General features: G+C 44.9%; 1 protein-coding gene across 8 annotated transcripts in view; it reads right to left on the bottom strand.

The window, feature by feature from the left end:
- Positions 1-22,068, bottom strand: part of NEO1 (neogenin 1) — a 553,761-nt gene that overhangs the window by 141,133 nt on the left and 390,560 nt on the right. For all 8 annotated transcript variants that reach the window (XM_044979726.1, XM_044979730.1, XM_044979728.1 and 5 more), the window contains 2 exons: positions 21,633-21,787; positions 15,199-15,319 (listed from right to left, as the gene is read on the bottom strand). In XM_044979726.1, the coding sequence (XP_044835661.1) occupies positions 15,199-15,319; positions 21,633-21,787 (276 nt within the window). The remainder of the gene's footprint in view (positions 1-15,198; positions 15,320-21,632; positions 21,788-22,068) is intronic.

Here is a 22,068-nt window from a genome sequence, read left to right as displayed (position 1 = left end):
AGGCGCAGGGCTGAAACCCCAAGCTCCCCTCTCCCCCACGCTGAAGCTGGGAGCAGTGCAGGCTGAAGCCCTGAGCCCCTGGGCAGAGTTGAGGGGGCACGAGGGTTTTGTCCCCCCCAAACTGCAGTGCTTGGAGGAGTTCCAACCCCTCCACCTCCTCCTCTTCTTCAGCCCCCCTCAGGCCCCACCCTCTGGCCAGATCCTAGGCAGGAAGATGGAGCCAGGCAGTGCAGGGAAGCTGCTCCTCCGGCTGGTGGTGCCTAGAGCCCTGAGTTCCTTCCCCTGCTCCCCTGCTGGGCCCTGGAGTTTTTATAGCATGTTAGGGGGGCCTCAGAAAGAAAAAGGTTGAGAACCCCTGCCATACAATGATATAAGATACTATTCATTACTGACAACAGCATCATAGTAAAAGAGAGGTGATGGCCCAGATGATAGGAGATAGGAGGCGGAGGAGAGGATGAGGGTATGTGTGGGGTTTGTGTGCAATGGATGAGATGGTCACTGGACTGGACAGTGAGACTGATGCAAGGCAATATTATGCTGGTGGGTGTATCCCCTGCTGTTGGTTTTTCATGATGGGAGTAAAGCCATCAGTTGTTTGCCTGAAAAACTGGTCCTAACTTTCTACCTCAATTCTGATCAAATCTTGAGATCAAGATGCCTTTGATCCTTGAGACTCATGATGTCTTTGATCCTCTCAGTCTGTCCCCTCCCTGTAATCATCCCTATATCAACTTATAAATTTCACACACAATATATCTCATCTTCTGGATACTTTGCCTTCTCAAACAACACGGTAACTCCATTGCTATATCTGTTCAAATGTATTTTAAAGTGTAATTAAGGGCTTGTCTAGAAGGGTAAGCTGTTGCAAAATAAACGGGGGTATGAATTTAGAGCAGGTGTTGGCAACCTATGGCACACATGCCAAAGGCAGCATGTGAGGTGATTTACTATGGCACGCTGCTGCCAGCCTGGGGTCCTGGCCGCCGGCCTCGCTTAGCCCACTCCTGGCCTGGATTGACGGAACCCCAGGCCGGCAGCGGGCTGAGCGGCTCAGCCCAGTGCCGGCCTGGGGTCCCAGCTGTTGGTCCGCACAGCCTGCTGCCAGTCTGGGGTCCCTGTAAATGTAAAATGTATTAGTGGCAAGTGAAACCTTAAATTATCACGAATAAATGAAGACTTGGCACACCACTTCTGAAAAGTTGCCGACCCCTGATTTAGAGTGTAATAGCTGTTCTGCACTAGCTCCCCCTGTGGACACACTTATTCTGCACTAAAAGTGTCTTTTTATGGATTAGTTTAATCCATTTCCAAAGCAGATTAAGTTAAACCTCACAAAGGCACTCTTAGTGTAGAATCAGAGAGTCCACACAGGAGGTTAGTGTGGAATAGCATTGCATACTGACAGCTATTAAAAAAAATTATCAATTTAGATCCCCATTCAGCACTTAGCTTAGCTTTAGTACTTAAGCATCTGCCAAACTTTAAACATAAGTAGTCCCACTGAATTCAAATTATGACAGCTCTTTAACTTCCAGATTTAATGAGTTATACTAAAGTAGACATCAAATTTCTTGAACTTAATTTCTTAAAATCAATGAAACTATTCACATGCTTCAGCCTAGGCATGTCTCGAAGTATCTTGCTGAATTGGGACCTCAAACAGGAAAGAGGCAAAGGTCATTTGACTAAATCAGGGGTCGGCAACCTATGGCACACACACACACACGCATGTAAAGACAGAGAGCACAAGTACAATGGAGTACGTGAGAGAGACAGATTTTAAAGTCATTTAAAAGTATTACCTATCATTAAACACTTTTAAATAACATTGTCAAATACAGGATATTTTGGTCAAACTAACACAACCTCATGACTTTTCTTATTGTTCTTTGTAAATGTGAAACTTAGCTTTTTTGCTAAAGACCTTATATTCCCATTTTGTTCATGACAAACCATCAGCCTAAAGTATTTTAAGCCTTAAAAGTCACGCAGACAAATATGTCTTAACATGACAGCAGTTTATTTTGAACTAAACACCTTCCTTAGTCTACTGAGTAACTAATTCACATAACTATACACAGGTGCTGGAACTACTGGTGCTGGGGGTGTGGCAGCATCCCCTGAGTTGAAATGGTTTCCAGGGGTTTATAGCTTTGTTCAATGTCTTTCAGCATCCCTACTATAAAAACTGTTCCAGCATCACTGTAACTATATGTTGGTATTCAACAGATCAAAGTGGAGAGTGTCAGGTTGATGAAAGAAATTCACCTATAATTTTTGTTCTCTGAAGATGTATATCTTAGCAAATGACCATTACATTTTTTGGGTATGTCTATACTACATTGTAAACCTGGGTCAACTGGACTCAGGGTCATGGCCCTTGCATTTCCAAGCCTCTGCTTGAGCATCCACGCTGCTTTGAAAACATGGATTTACAATTGCTAGACCCAGGTCTCACAGCTGTGCTAACACATCCACACTGCACTACATAGACCTTCTGACTCTGGTCTGAGCCTTGAGCTATGTCCACACTGCAGTATGACAGGGCTTGGACTTGGTCTCTGACTCAACACCATAGCAGGATCCTAGGACCTGGGTCCTGACTGCTTACTGACCTGAGTCAGACTGATTTGTGTGTGGACAGAAAGGGAGCTTAGGCTCAAACCTGAGTCAGAGACCAGGTGTAGGGTATGTCTACACTGTTATAAAAGCCCAGGGTTAGTAGAACTCAAGAATCCGGGTTTGTTAACTTAGGGCTTGAGCGTCTACGTTCATTTGTAACCCCAGGTTATGCACTGTTGAACCTTTAGTCCCAACCTGGGGCTCCAGTGTCTACACTGTATTATGTGGGTTCAAGTCCACCCACCCACATCGCAGACTTCCTAGCGCTCCTTGTGATCAAATGTACCCTGGTGCCCACACCCTACACACTGTTATAATAATCTTTGTACTAAGTATGCCTTGTAAGTATGCCATCTGAAAACCCAATTTGCTGGTCAATATTGTCCTGATAAAATACATGTGGCAACATGTGAAGTTGTAAGATTCCACTGTATGGTGTTATTAGTACATATCCAAACTGAGGTTGGAAAACGGGTCATTCTCAAACAAATTAATGTGTGTTCTGTTTAATTTGCATTTAAGCAGTAAACAGAGTCATCAAGCGGGAAGCTCCAACAGGTGAGATCCTTTCCTGTCTCCTGAATCGCAGCTGGAAATGGTTCGGGGGGTGGGGGGCTCACACTATAAAAAGGCAGACAAACACTCCAAGGCACCACCCTCCAACTCCCTGTCCATCAATTCACTGTAGGAAAAGGGACAAAGGAAACAGCCATTAACCAGAAGAAGGGGTCCTGACCTAAGAAGTTGGGCCAGTAAGATTGTTGAGAGCATCTGGTGAGGAAAACTTTGCTTTGAATTTAACATAGTTTGTTAAGTTAGCCACTAATTGCATTTTATCTTTATTTTTCTTGTAACCATTTCTGACTTTAATGCTCATTACTTGTGTTAACTACAGAGAGGGAGATTTTAAGTGAATAAACTTGTTTTACCTCATCCAGTGTATTTAAACTGAAGTATCTAAAGAACTATTTGAAATAATTGCTATATTATTAGCTTAATGAAATAACAGACTTAACATTCTTGTATTATCCAGGAGAGGGCTGGACAGTACAGTGAGTGTTTTGGAGCCATCCTGTACTATACCCAAGGCCGGTAAGAGCCCAAATATGGCTGGCTGGCTGCAGCACATACAGACAAAGCTGGGAGTGATTTACATGCCGGTTACTGTTTGTGAGCTGTTTAGACTGGAGGCTACAGCAGCAAAGCAGTGTAAAGGGCACCCCACGTAAGAAGACAGTGGTGACACGACTATTCAATCTAGACTGTATCCTAGGTATGTCACATCCTCCTAAAATAAGGCCGCTCTAACCCTTTGTTCACGGTGCAGTGTGGAAAACCTTGACTGTCCACCAAACTTTACGGTCCAGAGGACAAAGTCAGACCATGAGACTGTGGCATACTTTTGGTATACTCCCACAGCATGAGTCCAGTGGGGCTGTATCTATGCTGCAAAGCAATAAGACTTGAATCCCATGTCCTGGCTTGACTCAAGCTCAGACCTCCCACCCATGTGGGATCCTGGGACCCTCGGTCCAAACCCTGGATTAGCACAATTTGTGTATGGACAGAGGAAAGAGGTAAGGCTGGAGCTTGAGTTTGAACCCTGAGCTTACACTGCAGTGCAGACATAGCCCTAGAGTTTACTTCCCACACAAGACCAGATGGGAATTCTCAAATCTCTTTAGGTTTTTGATTCCTTGGGGCAGAAACAGTTGCTCTTCACATACAGCAACTTGTCAATGATTACTACTACTTTCTTCTCCCTTGTGTTCCATGATCCATTTTTAAGCAGATTTTTAAAAAATATCTTTATACTTAGGCAGGGATTAAAATTTTCTGGAAAAATCTTATTTAGTCCCAGTCTATAAACCAGTGCTTCACTGGTAGCACACTTCGATTTCTGAAATCCATTTGTATACCATAGGGCCTTTTCTGCTTTTCATTGCTTAGCAATATATCCCCACACAAACACCCCCCCCCCACCCCAAAGTGTTTTCAGCAATTTCTGCTCGTGGGAAAAAGCAAAATAGCCTTAAGGGAAGAAACCCAAAAGAGTCATCCTTTGATTCAGTGTAGAATTTTTATTCTCTTCCATTTTTTTTTGCATAATTTCCTAATATTTTTATAGTTTTACACAATTCTATGGTATATTAAGTCAGCATTTTCTGTATTATATTTCTAACACTACAGTATTTCTTATTCACAATCAGTTCAACTCCAAAAAAAAACACTAATTAAAAAAATGCTTTCACATTAAACTAATGGCAAGTGGCCTAGAAACTGATCTACCTTTTACATGTGCACAATAGTCCAAAATAATGGCAAAATTAACATGTAGATTATTTGTCTCTGACCCACACAAATGAAGGTAATCAAGAATTTTATTGGGGAGGGTATTTGAAATGATCCATATGGACTTTTTCAAATCAGACCACAAGCCTTTTCCATATAAAGTTTCGATGTCTTGTACATACATTTAGAGGAGCCAGGAGGACTTGAGATGCGTGCCCTGAAACATCAAGCATTTCTTTACTACCCTCTCAGAAGCCAGGTTGACTGGGATGTGATCACATGTGGCTACACTTTCCACCGGATGAAATTTATCACTACTATTTTCAGCAAGTTTGAGAACTGTATTTCCAGGGCTAATATGGTGTATTTAAGATAGCTGAACCTCTCTCTCACCCCTTTGGTTAGTCAGAACCTTTGCCATTAGAAGTACTGGTGGAGAAGAACATGAGAGCTTCCTTTTCACTACCTGGTGGAAAGAAATGGTGCCCTTCAACTGGGTACATTGTGCCTTGACCAGAGCATTAATAGCTTTTTGTTGTCAGTTCTGAACAGATTTAAAACTCCATATCCCTGGGAACACTGGTGGGGAACAACTATAAATTTAGCCTGTCTGCAATACTTTCCTTTACTGCCAGAGAAGTGGTTACCAGAAATGTCTTGCTGGACACTACTCAGATCCACATCTACTGGGTTTCCTAACAGAGGAAGCAAAATCCTGGTCTTCTCTGTTTGTTTTTGTAAAACATTGTGGCCTGATTTGTCAATCTGGATCAGAAGCACCTTTCTGGCATACACAGTCTCTAAAGGTCCTGCTGGAAGAGATCTAGTGCTCTAAGCATGAAGCCCCTCTGTGAGAGCACCTCATCACCAGATAGGTTGCATCTGTGGTTGAATAGAAGAAATTTGGAAATCCAGCTCTAACTGGAGATAACCTTTAACTGGCACCAAACTAGAGAAGCTGAAATTGTTTGTCATCCAGATGTAATGTGAGAGTCTGTTGGTGGCTTGCTTCATTGCATTTTCAGAGTCCACTGAGGTTGTCTCATACTGATATAAAAATAAATAAATAAAAATTGCATGTATTTCCCAGAGACCCGAAACTGAGACAGAGGGCATGAGATAAGAGGTAGGTACCATCATCCCCACTTTACAAGTTAGGAGTTAAGGCACAGCATTAAACAAATTGTCCAAGACCGCACCGGTCTGTGGGAAAGCTGTGAACTGAACCCAGATCTCCTGCAGCCCACTCCAGTGCTTTACCCACAATCTAATCCTTCCTCTCACGTAAGGGATGCCATGAACATTGTTGAAGATATGCAACCCAATATCTGCAGCATGGCCCTTCTTGAAATCTGCTGGCCCTGGCAACATCTTTCAACGAATTCTGTGATGCCTTATACTTTGCAAGACTTTCAACTACCTGAAGGGGGGTTCCAAAGAGAATGGAGTTAGGCTGTTCTCAGTCGTGGCAGATGACAGAACAAGAAACAATGGTCTCAAGTTGCAGTGAGGGAGGTCTAGGTTGGATATTAGTAAACACTATTTCACTAGGAGGGTGGTGAAGCACTGGAATGGGTTACTTAGGGAGGTGGTGGAATCTCTATCCTTAGAGGTTTCTAAGGCCCAGCTTGACAAAGCTCTAGCTGAGATGATTTAGTTGGTGTTGGTCCTGCTTTGAGCAGGGGGTTGGACTAGATGACCTCCTGAGGTCTCTTCCAACCCTAATATTCTATGATTCTATGAGGTGCATCTCCCAGGGCGTCTACATACACCCATGAGACAAATAAAGTAAGATGGGATGTTAGATAGCTGATCATTAAACTTCCATGGAGACTGAGATGGATCAATACAAGCTGAGATGATCCATGCAGCAATGATACCCCAAGGGAGTTTCTTCAACAGCCACAGTCAGAAAGAGCTAGGCCAATGTGCATTTTAAAAACATCCTCAGAATTAGGATTTACATAGAAAGAGACCTCAGTGGAAGAGCCACTATCCATTTAGTGCAACCAGGAAAGGTGTGATATTCTAACCAAGTTTGGTCTAAAAAGTCAGACTGTGAATGCAATTCCAAACTTATGTTTCTCACAAAGTGATGAGTAGGGAAACAGGAAATATAAAAATTTTCATAATTCAAATTTAAAGTTAATGCCCCAGTAGGTAAAAGGGGGCAATTCACACTTCTTGGAGCTAGTGTTTGTCTCTTTCTGAAGCCCATGGCTACTGACAATACTGCACTGGTTCCCATTCATATGGTTCTCTCTGCACTCATAGGGCTATAAACTATTTTTCATGAAAGTTTAAAGGCTACAGAAACTGATGGTACCACCAGAAAAGAGATGACATGGCATATTCCTGGGGATCAGCTCAATCAACCCCCCTGCTCTCATAATTTCAGTCTAACAGCTACAGACCAAGAAAAAGGGGGAAAAAAACAACAAACAACAGGCAGGGAAACACTAGCTTCTGCAGTTACAAGGTTCAAAATACACTTACTCTACTATGTTTACTTTACAATTTTGAAGATAGCAGATACTGTATTTTAAATGATGTTTTGAAACAGTTGTCTACATAAATCAGCATATTTATTTACAGTCTATGCATTTTTTGTATACGGCGATCAATAATGATTCACTTTTTGGCTGCCTGAGTACTTGTCAAGTGCCTGTCACATAGGGGTGACAGCAAACCATCTGCCTTCTTCCCCTCAAGGCACCTCCTTCTAGTTGCTACCACCTGTTCTTTTCCAGCCCCCAACTGATTGCTGCACTGCCAGTGGCTGGACTACAGGTCCTAGTAGCAGCTCTCAGACCTTTCACCAACATTTAACAACTATTAAAAACAAACAAACCCAAAAAACAGTTTTGTATAGTAGCCATCAAAGATTTTAACACAGTGTAGGCACAAAATAATACTCTAAAAATGCTGATAGGAAAGACCTTTGTTACACTGTATGAGTTGTGTATCCCTGATCCCTATGTTGCAAAAGCATGAAGGTGAAGATCAGTGTTTGCTCAACCTAAGGATGTAAATAGGGTTTAAAATAGTAACCGTTTAACCTATTAAAATTCTATCAGTTAAATGGTTAACCGTTAAGGAGTTCACATTGGCGGGAAACTAGGAGTGCAGGGGGTGCTGCAGCACCCCCACATTTTATGTGAGCCTCCACTGATGGCCCCATGCCCGGGGTCCTTCCTGGCTGCATCCCTGCGTGCCCGGGGTCCAGGCTGTCAGCCCTGCGCGCCTGGGGTCCTGGTAGCCCTACTGGATCTGTTATATGTTTTTTATAAATAAAATAGTCAATTCAGATATATTACTTACTGCTGAGGTTTATGGGATCCTATCTTGCAGGGTTTTTAGAGAAACTAAGAAGGAAAAATGACCAGCGTCTTCATGGGGATTGGTCCTGCTTTGAGCAGGGGGTTGGACTAGATGACCTCCTGAGGTCGCTTCCAACTCTGAGATTCTATGATGATATTCTATGATCTTGTAATGGCAGGAAATTGATCTTATGATGTCTGGTTAATCTTCTTGTGGAAGGTTAAAATACTCCAAAGGTCCTACCAATATGTCCTTGTTTTCCCATGCAAAATACAGCAAGCAGTTAATACCGTCCGTGTTCCCTCCTCCCATTAGACTTTGGTAGCATCCTTCAAACAACATCCTGCAAGTTATCACGATTTTTGGTAACTACTGTTTCATAGTGAAGATTGAGTGATTGCAAAGGAGTACTGCCTGGAATCATTTCACAAAAAACAGAAGACATCATTAAATGTAAACTGTGTAATGCAGGGCTGAGGGATGCAAACAGCACCAGAGCAACGCTAAACCACTTGAAGCTGAAACATCCCACTGTTTCATGTGAAAAAGAAGGCAAAAAAACCCCACAAACAACGCTGACAGCGTTTGTTTCTGGCAGTCAGGGCCGGCTCTAGGCACCAGCAAACCAAGCACATGCTTGGGGCGGCACATTTTCAGGGGCAACATTCCGGCCATCTTTTTTTGCTTTGGGCGGCAAAAGTCTAGAGCTGGCCCTGGCAGCAGCAGTGAGTTGTGTGCGGGGGGGTGCCCTGGGGCTGCTGTGGTTCGTACCGCAGGGGAGCAGCGCCCACACCTTGTGGCCAGGCAGGCTCTGAGCGGGGGACACTTGGGCTGGGGGGCCGCCCCGCGGGGCACATGGAGCCGCCTGAAGGTGCTGCAGGGCAGCCGCCCCACAGCGCCGCAGCTGGGGCTGAGCAAAGCGGCCTGAGCCACTCAGGGACTGCGGCAGGGCAGCCAGCAGGAGCAGTGGGGCCATAGAGGGCAGGGCGCTGCCATGTGGGGCCCGCGTCCCGCTCTCTGGGGCTCTGCTCCCTCTGGGGCTGCCCTGTCCTGGCTCCTCAGCCCCCTGCCAGGGTGGTCCCCTGGCTCTGCCCTCCCGGCTTCTGGCCAGTCCTGGAGGCGGGAGCCCTGGCTGGAAGGGGGGAGTGGGCGCAGTCAGCCCAGGGCTGCGGCGGAGCCCAGGGCTGCGGCGGCAGGGGGTGCAAGTCGGGGGGGGGCACTGGTAGGGTGGGTGAGAGCCCAGGGCTGGGGTGGGGGGCAGCCAAAATGTTTTTTTGCTTGGGGCAGCAAAAAAACAACACCTAGAGCCGGCCCTGCTGGCAGTTCAAGAAAATCCAACACACAACGTGAGGAAAAACTAATGGAGTTGTTGTGCACAATGATCACTACAGATATGCTGCTTATAAGTGTCCTTGAGGGTACAGGTTTTCATGCATTGATGACTTTTGTAGAACCTGAATACCATGTACCTATGAGATAGCACTTCTCTAGTCGCGAAGTTATAGTCTATGAAGACTGTGAAGTTTGTCTGGGAAAAATTTGAAAATGCTGTTAAAGTAGATTTCACTACTGACTGCTGGACAGCATTAACTACAGAAAGCTACATGACTGTAACATGCCATTAGATTGAAAACTGGGAGCTTTGATCCACAGTTTTACAAACCGAAAGTATGGCAGAATGACATAGCAGAAAATCTTGCTGAAAAATTAAGCGCTACAGTGGAAAGATGGGATCTGACAGGCCATGTCTTGGCATGCGTATACGATAATGCAAGCAACATTGTTCTCGCCAACACACTGAGATATGTTACATGGGAATCTGTTGATTGTTTTGCCCATACTTTGCAGCTAGCCATAAATGATGAGTTTTCTTCAAGTAGTGCAGATTGTGCTCTTGCAGATGCAAGTAGACTAGTTGCACACTTTCACCACAGCATCATGGCTGCAAATGCACTCGAAAGAAAACAAACACAGCTTCAGGTTATGCAACACTGTCTGATCCAGTCGTGTAAAACTCACAGGAATTCAGTATATGACATGTTTGAAAGACTCAATGAGCAAAGGTTGGCTCTAACAGCTGCGCTTTCAGATTGCTCTGTATCAAAACAATCTGATGCCCAAATGCTTCAGCTGCAAGATGAGCACTGGCAATGAATAGAGGATATCTTACCAGTACTTTCCACTTTAAAATGCACTACAAATGCAGTGTCTGCTCAACAGTCAGTGTCAATTTCATATATTTATCCAATTTGCAATGGTCTTCTCCAAATTCACCTCGGAAGAAAAGTCGCTGATTTCAAGGCTGTTGTTCGTCACTCTCTGGAGCATCGCATGAAATCCAACAATACTGCCATAACTGCCAAACCTGCACTTATTGCCTCCTTGTTAGATCCACGACATAAACACATGCAGTTTCTTTCACCTGCTGTCCAAAACACTGCTAAATCAAAGCTTTTGCAGTATTATCTGCTTACTGTATTTTGTGCGGGAAAACAAGGACATATCGGTAGGACCTTTGGAGTATTTTCATCTTCCAAAAGAAGATTAACCAGACATCATAAGATCAATCTCCTGCCATTACAAGATGAAGACTCTGGTCATTTTTGCTTCTTAGGCCTGGTCTACACTACGGGGGGGGGGGGGGTGTCGAACTAAGGTACGCGAAGTCGAACTACCTTAGTTCGACTGACTTACCCGTCCAGATGCGGCAGGGTCGAACTCCGCGGCTCCAAGGTCGACTCCGCCACCGCCGTTCGCGGTGGTGGAGTTCCGGAATCGACCGGAGCGTGTGGGGAGTTCGAACTATCGCGTCTTGATTAGACGCGATAGTTCGAACTCCGAGAAGTCGAACTCACCGTGTCGACCCGCGCGGTAAGTATGGACCTACCCTTAGTTTCTCTAAAAATCCTGCAAGATAGGATCCCATAAACCTCAGCAGTACAAACATAAAATGGATCAGAGCTCGGGTGAAGATGAGGGTAGTATTTATGACAACAGCTACATCCCTAAAAGCCTGCATAAATTGCGGGTCGGGTGTGGCAGATGGGCACCAGAGCCATACTCCACAATCACTTGCAATAATTCAGGAAGCAGGCATCCCCATAAATACAGGAGAGGAAGGAGGGACTTAAAATATTTGCACTGGAGGGAGAGGGAGTGTTATGCACAATCCACATGCTGAATGCTGCAGTCTAAGGAAGTGAAGGGGAGATATTGGTAGGGCAGGAAGAATAGCATCCAGACCATCCTGCCTGGCCTCTGACCTTTCCTGGTCCTGCCCCCTACAGGCAGAGCTGCCCTCAATTCTCTGCTCCCTGAAGAAGAGCAGTCCTTTGAAAGTACTGCTGGAGAGGAACAGCACTATGAGCTGTGTCTAGCCAGGCCACTGCTGTTTCTTGTCAGTCCTTCTTTCAAACAGCTAGTATGGCACCAGCAACCCCTCTCCTCCAAAAATATTACCAGCTTATTTCCCCTTTAAATCGCCCACTATTTGTTTCAAGGTCTCCGCCACACATAGCTTGTCCTCAGCCACAAGTTTTTCAGAATTTCTCGTTAACGCAAAGAAACAAAATCTCATCCACAAAGGGTGATGTTATCAAAGCAAAATATCTAATTTCTGTAATTTGAAATCAGTTTTATGTACAGTTTTCTAGTGTACTATAATTGTTAGTGTGCAGTGAACTGCAGCAAATCACTGAATTGCATCTGTGGAGTGTGAAATTACTGTACATGCACAGAAAATGAAGACTTATTCTATGGATGATTATCATATATTATACAGATGTTTATTACATCTACAGCAGAAAACACAAGAGCACAATATATTTCAGTTTGAAATCATTCCCCAGCCGGGCCAGCCCACTTCAGCAAGGACATGACCAAAATTGGAAAGCTCTAGAGGAAGACAACAAAAAATAAACACCAAGAAAGACTTCCATACAAAGAGTTTAGAAAGATTAAGGCCTTGTCTACACTACAGGGGGAGATCGATCTAAGTAGATCTACTTACCACGGGGTCCACACTATGCTATGTTGATGGGAAACGCTCCCCTTGACTCCCTTTGTGCTTCAGGTCGAGTACAGGAGTCGATGGGAGAACGATCTGTGGTCGATTTAGTGGGTCTAGACCCGCTAAATTGACCGCTGATGCATCGATCACTGTGCGTCGATCCCCTGGTAAGTGTAGACAAGCCCAGAGACTATAAGGTTAAAGAGGCAGTGACTAAGAGCTGACATGCAGCACAAAATAATGAATGGTAAGGAAGTGGTCAGCTGTACTCCTATTTAATCTCTCTCAATACCAAAGACTTCTCATCCTCACCTTCAAGGTCCTGCATAATTCTGCCTTTCCCACTTAGCCAAGCTAATTTCTTATGTTTTCCACATCCCACTTCTTGCCAAAACCAACACTATTGATGCCTTATTGTATTCAGGTTCCTATGACTCATCACAGTAGTATCGGTTTGTCCATTTCTCAAGTACTGGCCTGTAAACATGGAATGCCCTTTCCATAACTGCTTCATATGGCCTCTAACTTCTCATTTTAATACTTCTTTTAAGAAGGAATTTGAAATTATAAGCCTACTGGAAAGGGAAGCCTCCTAGAAAGGCTTGTCAACCCAGCCAGGAACTTTCCAATGTCACCTTTAGAAGATAGAAGAAACTGAGAGATTGGAAAGGGAAGGAAATTGACTTAGGTATGCATTTTCAATAGGTAAGAAAACTATGCACAGACAGTAAGCAATTTTTTGACAGTTGTACATTTTTATTTGATTTTTCAAACTTCACAAAGCCAATCTCTCTCATCACCAGGAGCCAAGTCTGAAGATTTATAAAACAACTGTTTGAGTTAGCATGCCAAAAAACCCAAAAACCTGTAAGTGTAAAATATATATATTTTAATTTGCACACCAAAACAAAGATTACCAGGTCACTATCTTCATGTACTTTAAGACATCCATACACTCCCATTCCTGAAAGTTTACTTCCTCCTTGCCTTTCATTTATTCTGAGATAGTATACAGCTTTAATAGCTTATTTCGACATTATCTCTCTGTGTATAAATGTGATGGCAGGCAGCACATACACCACTTTTCATGAGTTAGAATTTAATATGCACAGCTCACTCATGACTTTGATCCACCACTCGTTAAGCCATCATTCTCAATGAAGAAAAATTAAATGTACATTATGCTATCAACCTTGTGATTATATGTCAACAAAGAGCAGTATTTAGAACATATAGGTGTTACACATGGAGTGCAATGTTAAAAACATTGCAGGCCACATAACAGAAAAATATAATTTCATAGGTGTACTGTTACACCTGTTATGAGAATCCACCAACACTGCTCCCATAATCCTCTGGCAGCATGCAAAAGAAAGCACAGAGTTGTAAGGCAAAATTCTCTACTGTAACAGAAGAGATGGCTGGAGTAGGATAGGAGGTGAAACAGTCGGAGGAGGAAACAAGCAGCAAAGGAGTGACACCAGGGAATTAAAGTTGAAAGAGAAGGAGGAAAGCAAAACTCTTAGGAGCTGGGAGGACGTACAAGCCTTGGCAGGGCCTGAATCCAGAACTCAAATACATGAATTATTCAACATTTTAAAAAAATGAAAATATGGAGTTATCCTTCCATTTCCCAGCTTCTGAGAACTTCTCGATCTGACTTGTGTAGTCATCAGAATCCCTCAAGAAGAGATAAGATTACTTTTAATTTTGTTCCCTGAACACACAGATAGTAGTAAACCATTGTTGGATCCAGATTCCTAATACTAGACAGATTGAGAAATACCATAGTTTATAGCACTAAAGCAGTTGAATCCAGCAGGGGGCATCTTCTGCTCCAAAATATATAGCAAATTTTGTAAAATACAGAAATGACTTCAACTGGAACTGAAACATACCCACATTGTACAGTATATTCTCTGTATACTGAACACCCAAAATCATGTCTAGCTGTTCTATTTCTGCTAGTATTGCAAGTGCAGTCACACCATGTCTATGGTCCTATATGAACAATGTCTCTTCTTTAATTTTTCTGAACCCAAAGGAATCCTTTTCTGTGGACAACAGAATGCATAGCAGGTACCTTCCTTGCCATAACCAAGAATTCTTCCTTCTAAAACAAGACCAAGATCGGACAGGCAATACAAAAGTCAGATAGTAGTATAAAATGAATGCTCTCTTGCCTGATGTCTTGCTTTGCCTTCATATCAGTTGTCTCCCCTACTCTAAGACTGATTACCAAAATTTGTGTGACCTGAGGCTGGGAGAGTTATCCAAGATGATGCCCTAGGATGTAATTTGTACTATTCGGTGTTTCTCTACTATCATGACAGTAGTTATGCTCCCTTAATACCTAAAATATGTAATATGGGACATCATATGTTTAAATGGCAGGGATGTGAATGTTATTAATGATTTCTCTGATTAGGGCATGATAACAAATATTTATCTTACTCCACAAATGTTCTTTTAAATAATTCTTTTATCAGTTTACATACGTGATGGAGATTACTTTAAACAAATAAATTCTGACAGGAGAGAATAGCTTCTGAAATTGAAATGAATTGTCTGAACTAATTCACTTGTATAAAGTTCCATGACTGCTCATTTTTCACTACTGTAATCCCATTCATCAGTTTCAATTCAGCTATAGCCACTATATTTTTATCTTAGTCTGGCTCTGTTGTGTGTGTGTTTTTTTTTTTTTAAATAAACATTCAAGGATAACAGAGTACATTCTCCATATTAAAGGGAATGGTTTGGGGTTCACTCATTTTTTTTCCTATAAAAAACTATTAATGTACAGTAAAAACACTTAACTCAATGACTCATGATTTAAAAAGGCTTTCTGGTTTAGCTGAGTTGTGGACATAATGCTCATGCAGAAAAAGCCCCTTGAAACTGCTCTTTCCCACCTTCTGGCACTACGTTTCCCCAGTTTCTCTTACCATGTTCAAGTATTATCAGCTGGGCTCCAGCCTGTGCATTTCCAACATCATTTTCTGCAATGCACTGATAGAATCCTTCATCTGATTTCACAAGACCCAAAACCTGCAGGTTATGCTCCTTCTGAGGGGGAAAAAGGCAAAACATTTCATGATGCATTCATTAAAAATGAACTATAAATGCAAGCACATTAGTTTTTAAATGGTTACTATGACTTTCTGAGAAAATGCCCACATCTTACAATATCATGCCAAAAGGGCTTTGGAGTTATCTTCAGATCTCATGGCTATTATAACCACCATGAGCCTGTCCCAGGTAAAGTATCTTTTACTTTGAATTTTCAAATGGCTGCACCAAAAATCAGCACAAAACTATTGTTAATAGGCTATGGAAATCATAACCTAATCCTAACATTCAGAAGTTAAGCATAGGCATGTATACAATCATGTATTAAATAATTATGTTAGTAAAACTAAAAATGATTGTAAAAGACAGACTGCACACTTGGAAATCAAGTTCTTACTTACACAGTCTTGTAGCCGCCAATTAAACCTTTAAGATACATATTTCAGTAATGAATTTCATTAAACCGTACAAGATTACACTTTAAGGTTTGCTCAACCAAAACTCAGGATTATATCATGGTACATCTTTGAGATTTTAATTCTTGTGCAGCCAAAATGACTATACAAAACTCAAGCAATCTATGGTCACATATACCTCATGACTTCCCAGTTTTCTGCTGTGTAAGAAGGACTGAGGCTGTTCAAATTCAAACTGATAGTTTGGTGAAAGACAATTAATTCATTACTGTGTATGTCTCGTAAAAGATGTATGCTATAAAGAAACAGACTTTTATAGTGTAAGGAACACAGTGTCTATGCTCTTCAATAAAATGCTTCACACTGGATTACACAGCAATAAAGGATTCAAGGAGCCATTTAATGTTTCTGGACCTTAACCACACACTGTAAAAACAGGCAGCTGACCCTATAAAAGAGCATAGCTTATATGTACATACAGTAACTCCTCACTTAGGCCTTGTCTACACTACAAGACTATTTCGAATCTACTTAAGTCGAATTTGTGGATTCGACCTTATGAAGTCGAATTTGTGTATCCACACTAAATACACTAATTCGAACTTCTGAGTCCACATTAACGGGGCCGGTGTCGACTTTCGAAGCGGTGCACTGTGGGAAGCTATCCCACAGTTCCCGCAGTCCCCGCTGCCCATTGGAATGCTGGGTAGAGCTCGCAATGCCTGCTGGGGGAAAAATGTGTCGAGGGTGGTTTTGGGATACTGTCGTCATTGAACCGTCAATCACGCCCTCCCTCCCTGAAAGCGCCGGCGGGAAATCTGATCGCGCCCTTCTCTGGTCGGTTACAGCGCGGACGCTACAGCACTGCGAGCATGGAGCCCGCTGCGATCATTGCTGCACTTATGGCCGTTGTCAACTCCTCGCACCTTATCGTCCACCTCTTCCACAGTCAGCTGCTGAGAAATCAGGCGAGGAGGCTCCGGCAGCGCGGTGAGGAGAGTGGCACAGGCCTCTCACAAAGCAGGGTACGCCGCGCCGTGGAGATCATGGTGGCAATGGGTCAAGTTCATGGTGTGGAACGGCGATTCTGGGCCCGGGAAACAAGCACGGACTGGTGGGACCGCATAGTGCTGCAGGTCTGGGATGAATCACAGTGGCTGCGGAACTTCAGGATGCATAAGGGCACTTTCCTTGAACTGTGTGACTTGCTGTCCCCTGCCCTGAAGCGCCAGGACACACGGATGCGAGCAGCCCTGAGTGTGCAGAAGCGAGTGGCCATAGCCCTCTGGAAACTTGCCACGCCAGACAGCTACCGGTCAGTAGCGAACCACTTTGGCGTGGGCAAATCTACCGTGGGGGTTGCTGTGATTCAAGGAGCCCACGCCATCGTTGAGCAACTGCTCTCAAAGGTAGTGACTCTCGGAAACGTCCAGGTCGTCATAGATGGCTTCGCCGCGATGGGATTCCCAAACTGCGGTGGGGCTATAGATGGGACTCACATCCCTATCCTGGCACCAGCCCACCAGGCCAGCGAGTACATTAACCGAAAGGGCTACTTTTCAATGGTGCTGCAAGCACTGGTGGACCATAGGGGACGTTTTACCAACATCTTCGTCGGGTGAGCGGGCAAGGTTCATGACGCGCGTGTGTTCAGGAACTCTGGTCTCTTCAAACGCCTCCAGGCAGGTACTTTCTTCCCGGACCACAAAATAACGGTAGGGGATGTGCAGATGCCTACAGTGATCCTCGGGGACCCGGCCTACCCGCTAATGCCCTGGCTCATGAAGCCCTATACAGGCGCCTTGGACAGTGAGAAGGAACTCTTCAACTACCGGCTGAGCAAGTGCAGAATGGTCGTGGAGTGTGCTTTCGGACGTCTCAAGGGGAGATGGCGGAGCTTACTGACTCGCTCGGACATCAGCGAAAAGAATATCCCCGTAGTTATTGCTGCTTGCTGTGTGCTCCACAATCTCTGTGAGAGCAAGGGCGAGACCTTTTTTGCCGGATGGGAGGTTGAGGCAAATCGCCTGGCTGCTGTTTACGATCAGCCAGACACCCGTGCCGAGAGAATATCCCAGCGGGAAGCGCTGTGCATCCGGGAGGCTTTGAAAGCTAGTTTCCTCGCAGAGCAGGGTAACCTGTGACTGTCCACTTGATTTTAAGAGAGCCTGATCATGGGCCTGTGTCTGTATGTGTCGAGTTAGATCTGAGCTCACAAACCCGGTTCTCCAAGTTTCCCCCACTTCCAAAGCACATTTTAAAACTAATGAAATGTAACAGTAATTAATAATAAATCTTTCGTTGACTTTGCATTTCTGTTCCTGGGTTGAAACATGGAAGCATACTGTGCTGGGTTCGGTGTGCACTGATGTACAGACCGCTTGTCCAATACAGGACGGACAGCCTCCTGCTCCTACATAGGTCTGTGGGGTGGGGGACGGTTTACAGTGGTTGTGCATGTAGGGGTGGTTTTGCAGGAATGGGTGGGTTTGCAGGAAGGGGCGAGGGGTGCCGTCTTTGGATAGGGGTTTGCATGACGGCTGTGGGCTGTGGGTTTGGGCGTTGGAAGGGGTGAGGAGTGTGGGGGAAGGGTGAGCATCTGTCCCTGGATGAGGGCTCTTTTTGGGGCTCAGGGCAGCGGAGAGGCTCGTGGCTACGGTCGAAGTGCATCGTAAGGGAAGCCTGCCTTTACATTCGGGGATGGCAGGCGCCAGGACCCTGGACAAGCATACACATCAACGAATCACCCGGGGCAGCATGCACCACACAGACTGACCCTGGTGACTAGTGACTGCAGTCTGTGTGTGCCCTGCAGTTGACCCTGCCCCCAAGTCTGTACCCTGGTAATGTGGGCTATGCACTGCAATTAAAATCCCCCCCCCACACACAAAGTCTTCTGACACGAGAAACGTGACGGAAACAGTGAGTAACAGCAAACCGCTTTTAATAATGTTATACACAGTGGGGGGTTGAAACTTGGATTTGGGACTGGGTGATCCTGTAAGGGAAGAACTTCTACAAATTTAGAGCGCGAGAGGTGTCTTGTACATTAGCGCTCTGCTGCGGTGCAGTGACAGTTCTCACGGCCCCTACCGCCCCTCCTTCTTGTTACTTTGGGTGAGGGGGGGACAGGACTTCTTGGCGTTGGAGGGCGGTTGCAGATGCAGTGCAGGGGGGCTCTCTCCTCCTGCCTGCAGTCCTGCAGAACATCTACAAGGCGCCGGAGCGTGTCCGTTTGCTCCCTCATTAGACCAAGCAGCGTTTGAGTCGCCTGCTGGTCTTCCTGCCGCCACCTATCCTCCCGTTCGATGTGTGTGCGATGCTGCTGACACAGGGTCTCCCTCCACTGTCTCTGCTCTGCCTCCTCTGCTCTGGAGCAGGCCATCAGTTCCTGGAACATCTCGTGCCTAGTCTTTTTCTTTCGCCGTCTAATCTGAGCCAGCCTCTGCGAGGGGGATGCCGGGGCAGTCCGGGAAAGAGCCGAAGCTGTGTGATGCGAAAAAGTAAGTGATTTCCTTGACCAAATACAGGTTTGCGGACAGTGAACACAGTCAAGTCATTTAAGAGAGCAAGACTATACAGGGCACCAAGTCTCGCAAGATCTCAGAACTAGTTCGAGATTTCGGAGTACGCTCTCATTGGCGGCGCCATTGCACAGGAGAGCGGACAAGCGGGGAGAGACAGCTGAATCCGTCTTGCAGACAGTCCTGGTAAGCCTTACAGTAGATAATGCTTATCAGTTAGTGGATAGCTGTGCTCTCCTGCTAAAGGCAATGTGGAAAGCAGAAAGGATGAGCCTTTTGCAGCCCCTCCCGCCAGTGCACGGGAAAGATCAATGTATGCTTGTTCTCTGTGGCCTCTAGCACGTGGCTGTTAGGCGAGGGTCATTGTTATGCAACCTAATTTTAAACCATTAACAATAGTAACAATACACTAATTGCCCTACTTAGATGCAGTATTTCCAGAACGAGATCACCCTGAGGCAGGTCACCCGTGCCCAGAAAGAGAGGATGCTAAGGGAAGCGCTGCACCGACCAGGACCATATGCAGCAATGCTCGTGGAGGCGATGATCCCTCTGTATATTCGGATGTCCTGGCAAGGAAGAGTTTGCTTCAACGGAGTGCCCAACAAGGCACCTCTCCCAAGAAACCTCCTGCGGAGGCTTTTCGAGGAACTGTATGACACCTTCGTTGAATTGTCGCTAGAGGATTTTTCTTCAATCCCTCTTTGTGTGGACCTACTTTTCGTATAGTTTAATATTTACAATTTTTTATATAGTGTTTCTATTTTTTATATACATATTTTATAAAAAATAAATGTTTACACGTCTATAGCACTTACCGCCTGATCCTTCCCCTGATTCTGAGTCCGGGTTAACGGCAGGGGAGGGTTGGTAGGGGATCTCTGTGAGGGTGATGAAGAGATCCTGGCTGTCAGGGAAAGCGGGAGTGGGTTCGCTGTCGCCTGCGCCGTCCTCCAAAGACCATTCCTCATCTTCCCCATCGGCGAACATCGAGGAGGAACTGTCCCGGTACACTATTCCGTCCTCGGAGTCCACCGTCACTGGTGGGGCAGTGGTGGCAGACCCACCTAGAATGGCATGCAGTGCCTCGTAGAAGCGGCATGTCTGGGGCTTGGCTCCGGAGCGTCCGTTTGCCGCTCTGACTTTTTGATACCCTTGTCTTAGGTCCTTGACTTTCACGCGGCACTGCATCGCATCCCGGCTGTATCCTTTGTCTTTCATGGCTTTCGAGACCTTCTCGAAGGTCTTTGCATTCCGCTTGCTGGAGCGCAGCTCCGAGAGCACAGACTCCTCGCCCCACACAGCGATCAGATCCATGACTTCCCGGTCAGTCCATGCTGGGGACCTCTTTCTATTCTGGGATTGCCCGGACTCCTCTGCTGGAGAGCTCTGCATCGTGGCAGGTGCTGCGGAGCTCGCCCCGATGTCCAGCCAGGACGTCAGATTCAAAGTGCCCAGACAGGAAAATGAATTCAAATTTTCCCGGGTCATTTCCTGTGTGGCTGGTCAGAGAATCCAAGCTCCGATTGCTGTCCAGAGCGTCAACAGAGTGGTGCACTGTGGGATAGCTCCCGGAGCTACTAAGTTCGATTTGCATCCACACCTAGCCTAATTCGAGCTAGCCATGTCGAATTTAGCGTTACTCCACCTGCCGGGGTGGAGTACCAAATTCGAACTAAAGAGCCCTCTAGTTCGAATTAAATGGCTTCCTGGTGTGGACGGTTGAGCGGTTAGTTCGAATTAACGCTGCTAAATTCGAATTAAAGTCCTAGTGTAGACCAGGCCTTAAAGTCATCCTGGTTAACACTGTTTCGTTATTAGGTTGCTGATCTATCAGAGAACATATTCGTTTAAAGTCGTGCAATGTTCCGTTATAAGGTTGTTTGGCTCGCCCTGCTCCACCCATCCGCCCGGCGTTCCAGCTGAGGAGTGGGATTGAGCTGTGGGGGCTTATCCCACTCTGCCCACTCGGCATTCCAGCCAGGAAGCGGGCAAGCCCCAGACCCCGCTCCCCGGCAGGAGAGCGGAGTGGGGCAAACCCCTGTGCCCCGACCCCACTATGCCCTGCCTCAACCAAGCTTCACAATCATCACTGGTAAGTACAGTATTAAATAGTTTGTTTAAAATTATTTAAAACTTATACTGTATATGTATATAATGTCTTTTGTCTGACGAAATTTTTTCCCCCTGGAACCTACCCCCCATTTAGATTAAATTCTTATGGGGAAAATGGATTCACTTAACATCATTTTGCTTAAAGTAGCATTTTTCAGGAACATAACTAAAATGTTAAGTGAGGAGTTACTGTACATAGGAGGATTAAGGTACAGGTCAACGGGTTGAAACGACAGAAAATGAAAATGTACTTACTACAATTTTGAAGTAGTCACTAGGGATCACCATGTCTCCATTCTTGATCCATTTCACTGTTGGAGTTGGTTTTCCAGTCACTTCACACTCAAAGACAATATCCATAGATTCATGAGCATAAATATTATCAGGCTGCTTCAGAAATTCAGGTGGAGCTTTACATATAAAGGTAGAAGGAGAAAAGTTACTGTTTATCTAGACTTTGGTAATATCATTAGAGTTTACACTCTCTATATAATAAAACAATAAAGTAGAAGTCGAGCTGGGTGAAATTTTTGGGACAAGGAGTTTACTTGCTGAAAAAAGCAGTTTGGGGTTGATTGGAACTATTTATGAATTTGTGTCAATTTCACCAAATAGTTTTTGATCGAACTGAAAAAGTCTAAATGTTTCAGTAATGTTGAAATTAACCCAATTACTATCCACTGTCACTGGG

Source organism: Mauremys mutica, chromosome 11, assembly GCF_020497125.1.
Source record: "Mauremys mutica isolate MM-2020 ecotype Southern chromosome 11, ASM2049712v1, whole genome shotgun sequence".
Classification (NCBI taxonomy): Eukaryota; Metazoa; Chordata; order Testudines; family Geoemydidae; genus Mauremys; species Mauremys mutica.
The sequence above is the reverse complement of the archived record's forward strand: the minus strand, read 5'-3'. Positions and strand labels throughout refer to the sequence as shown.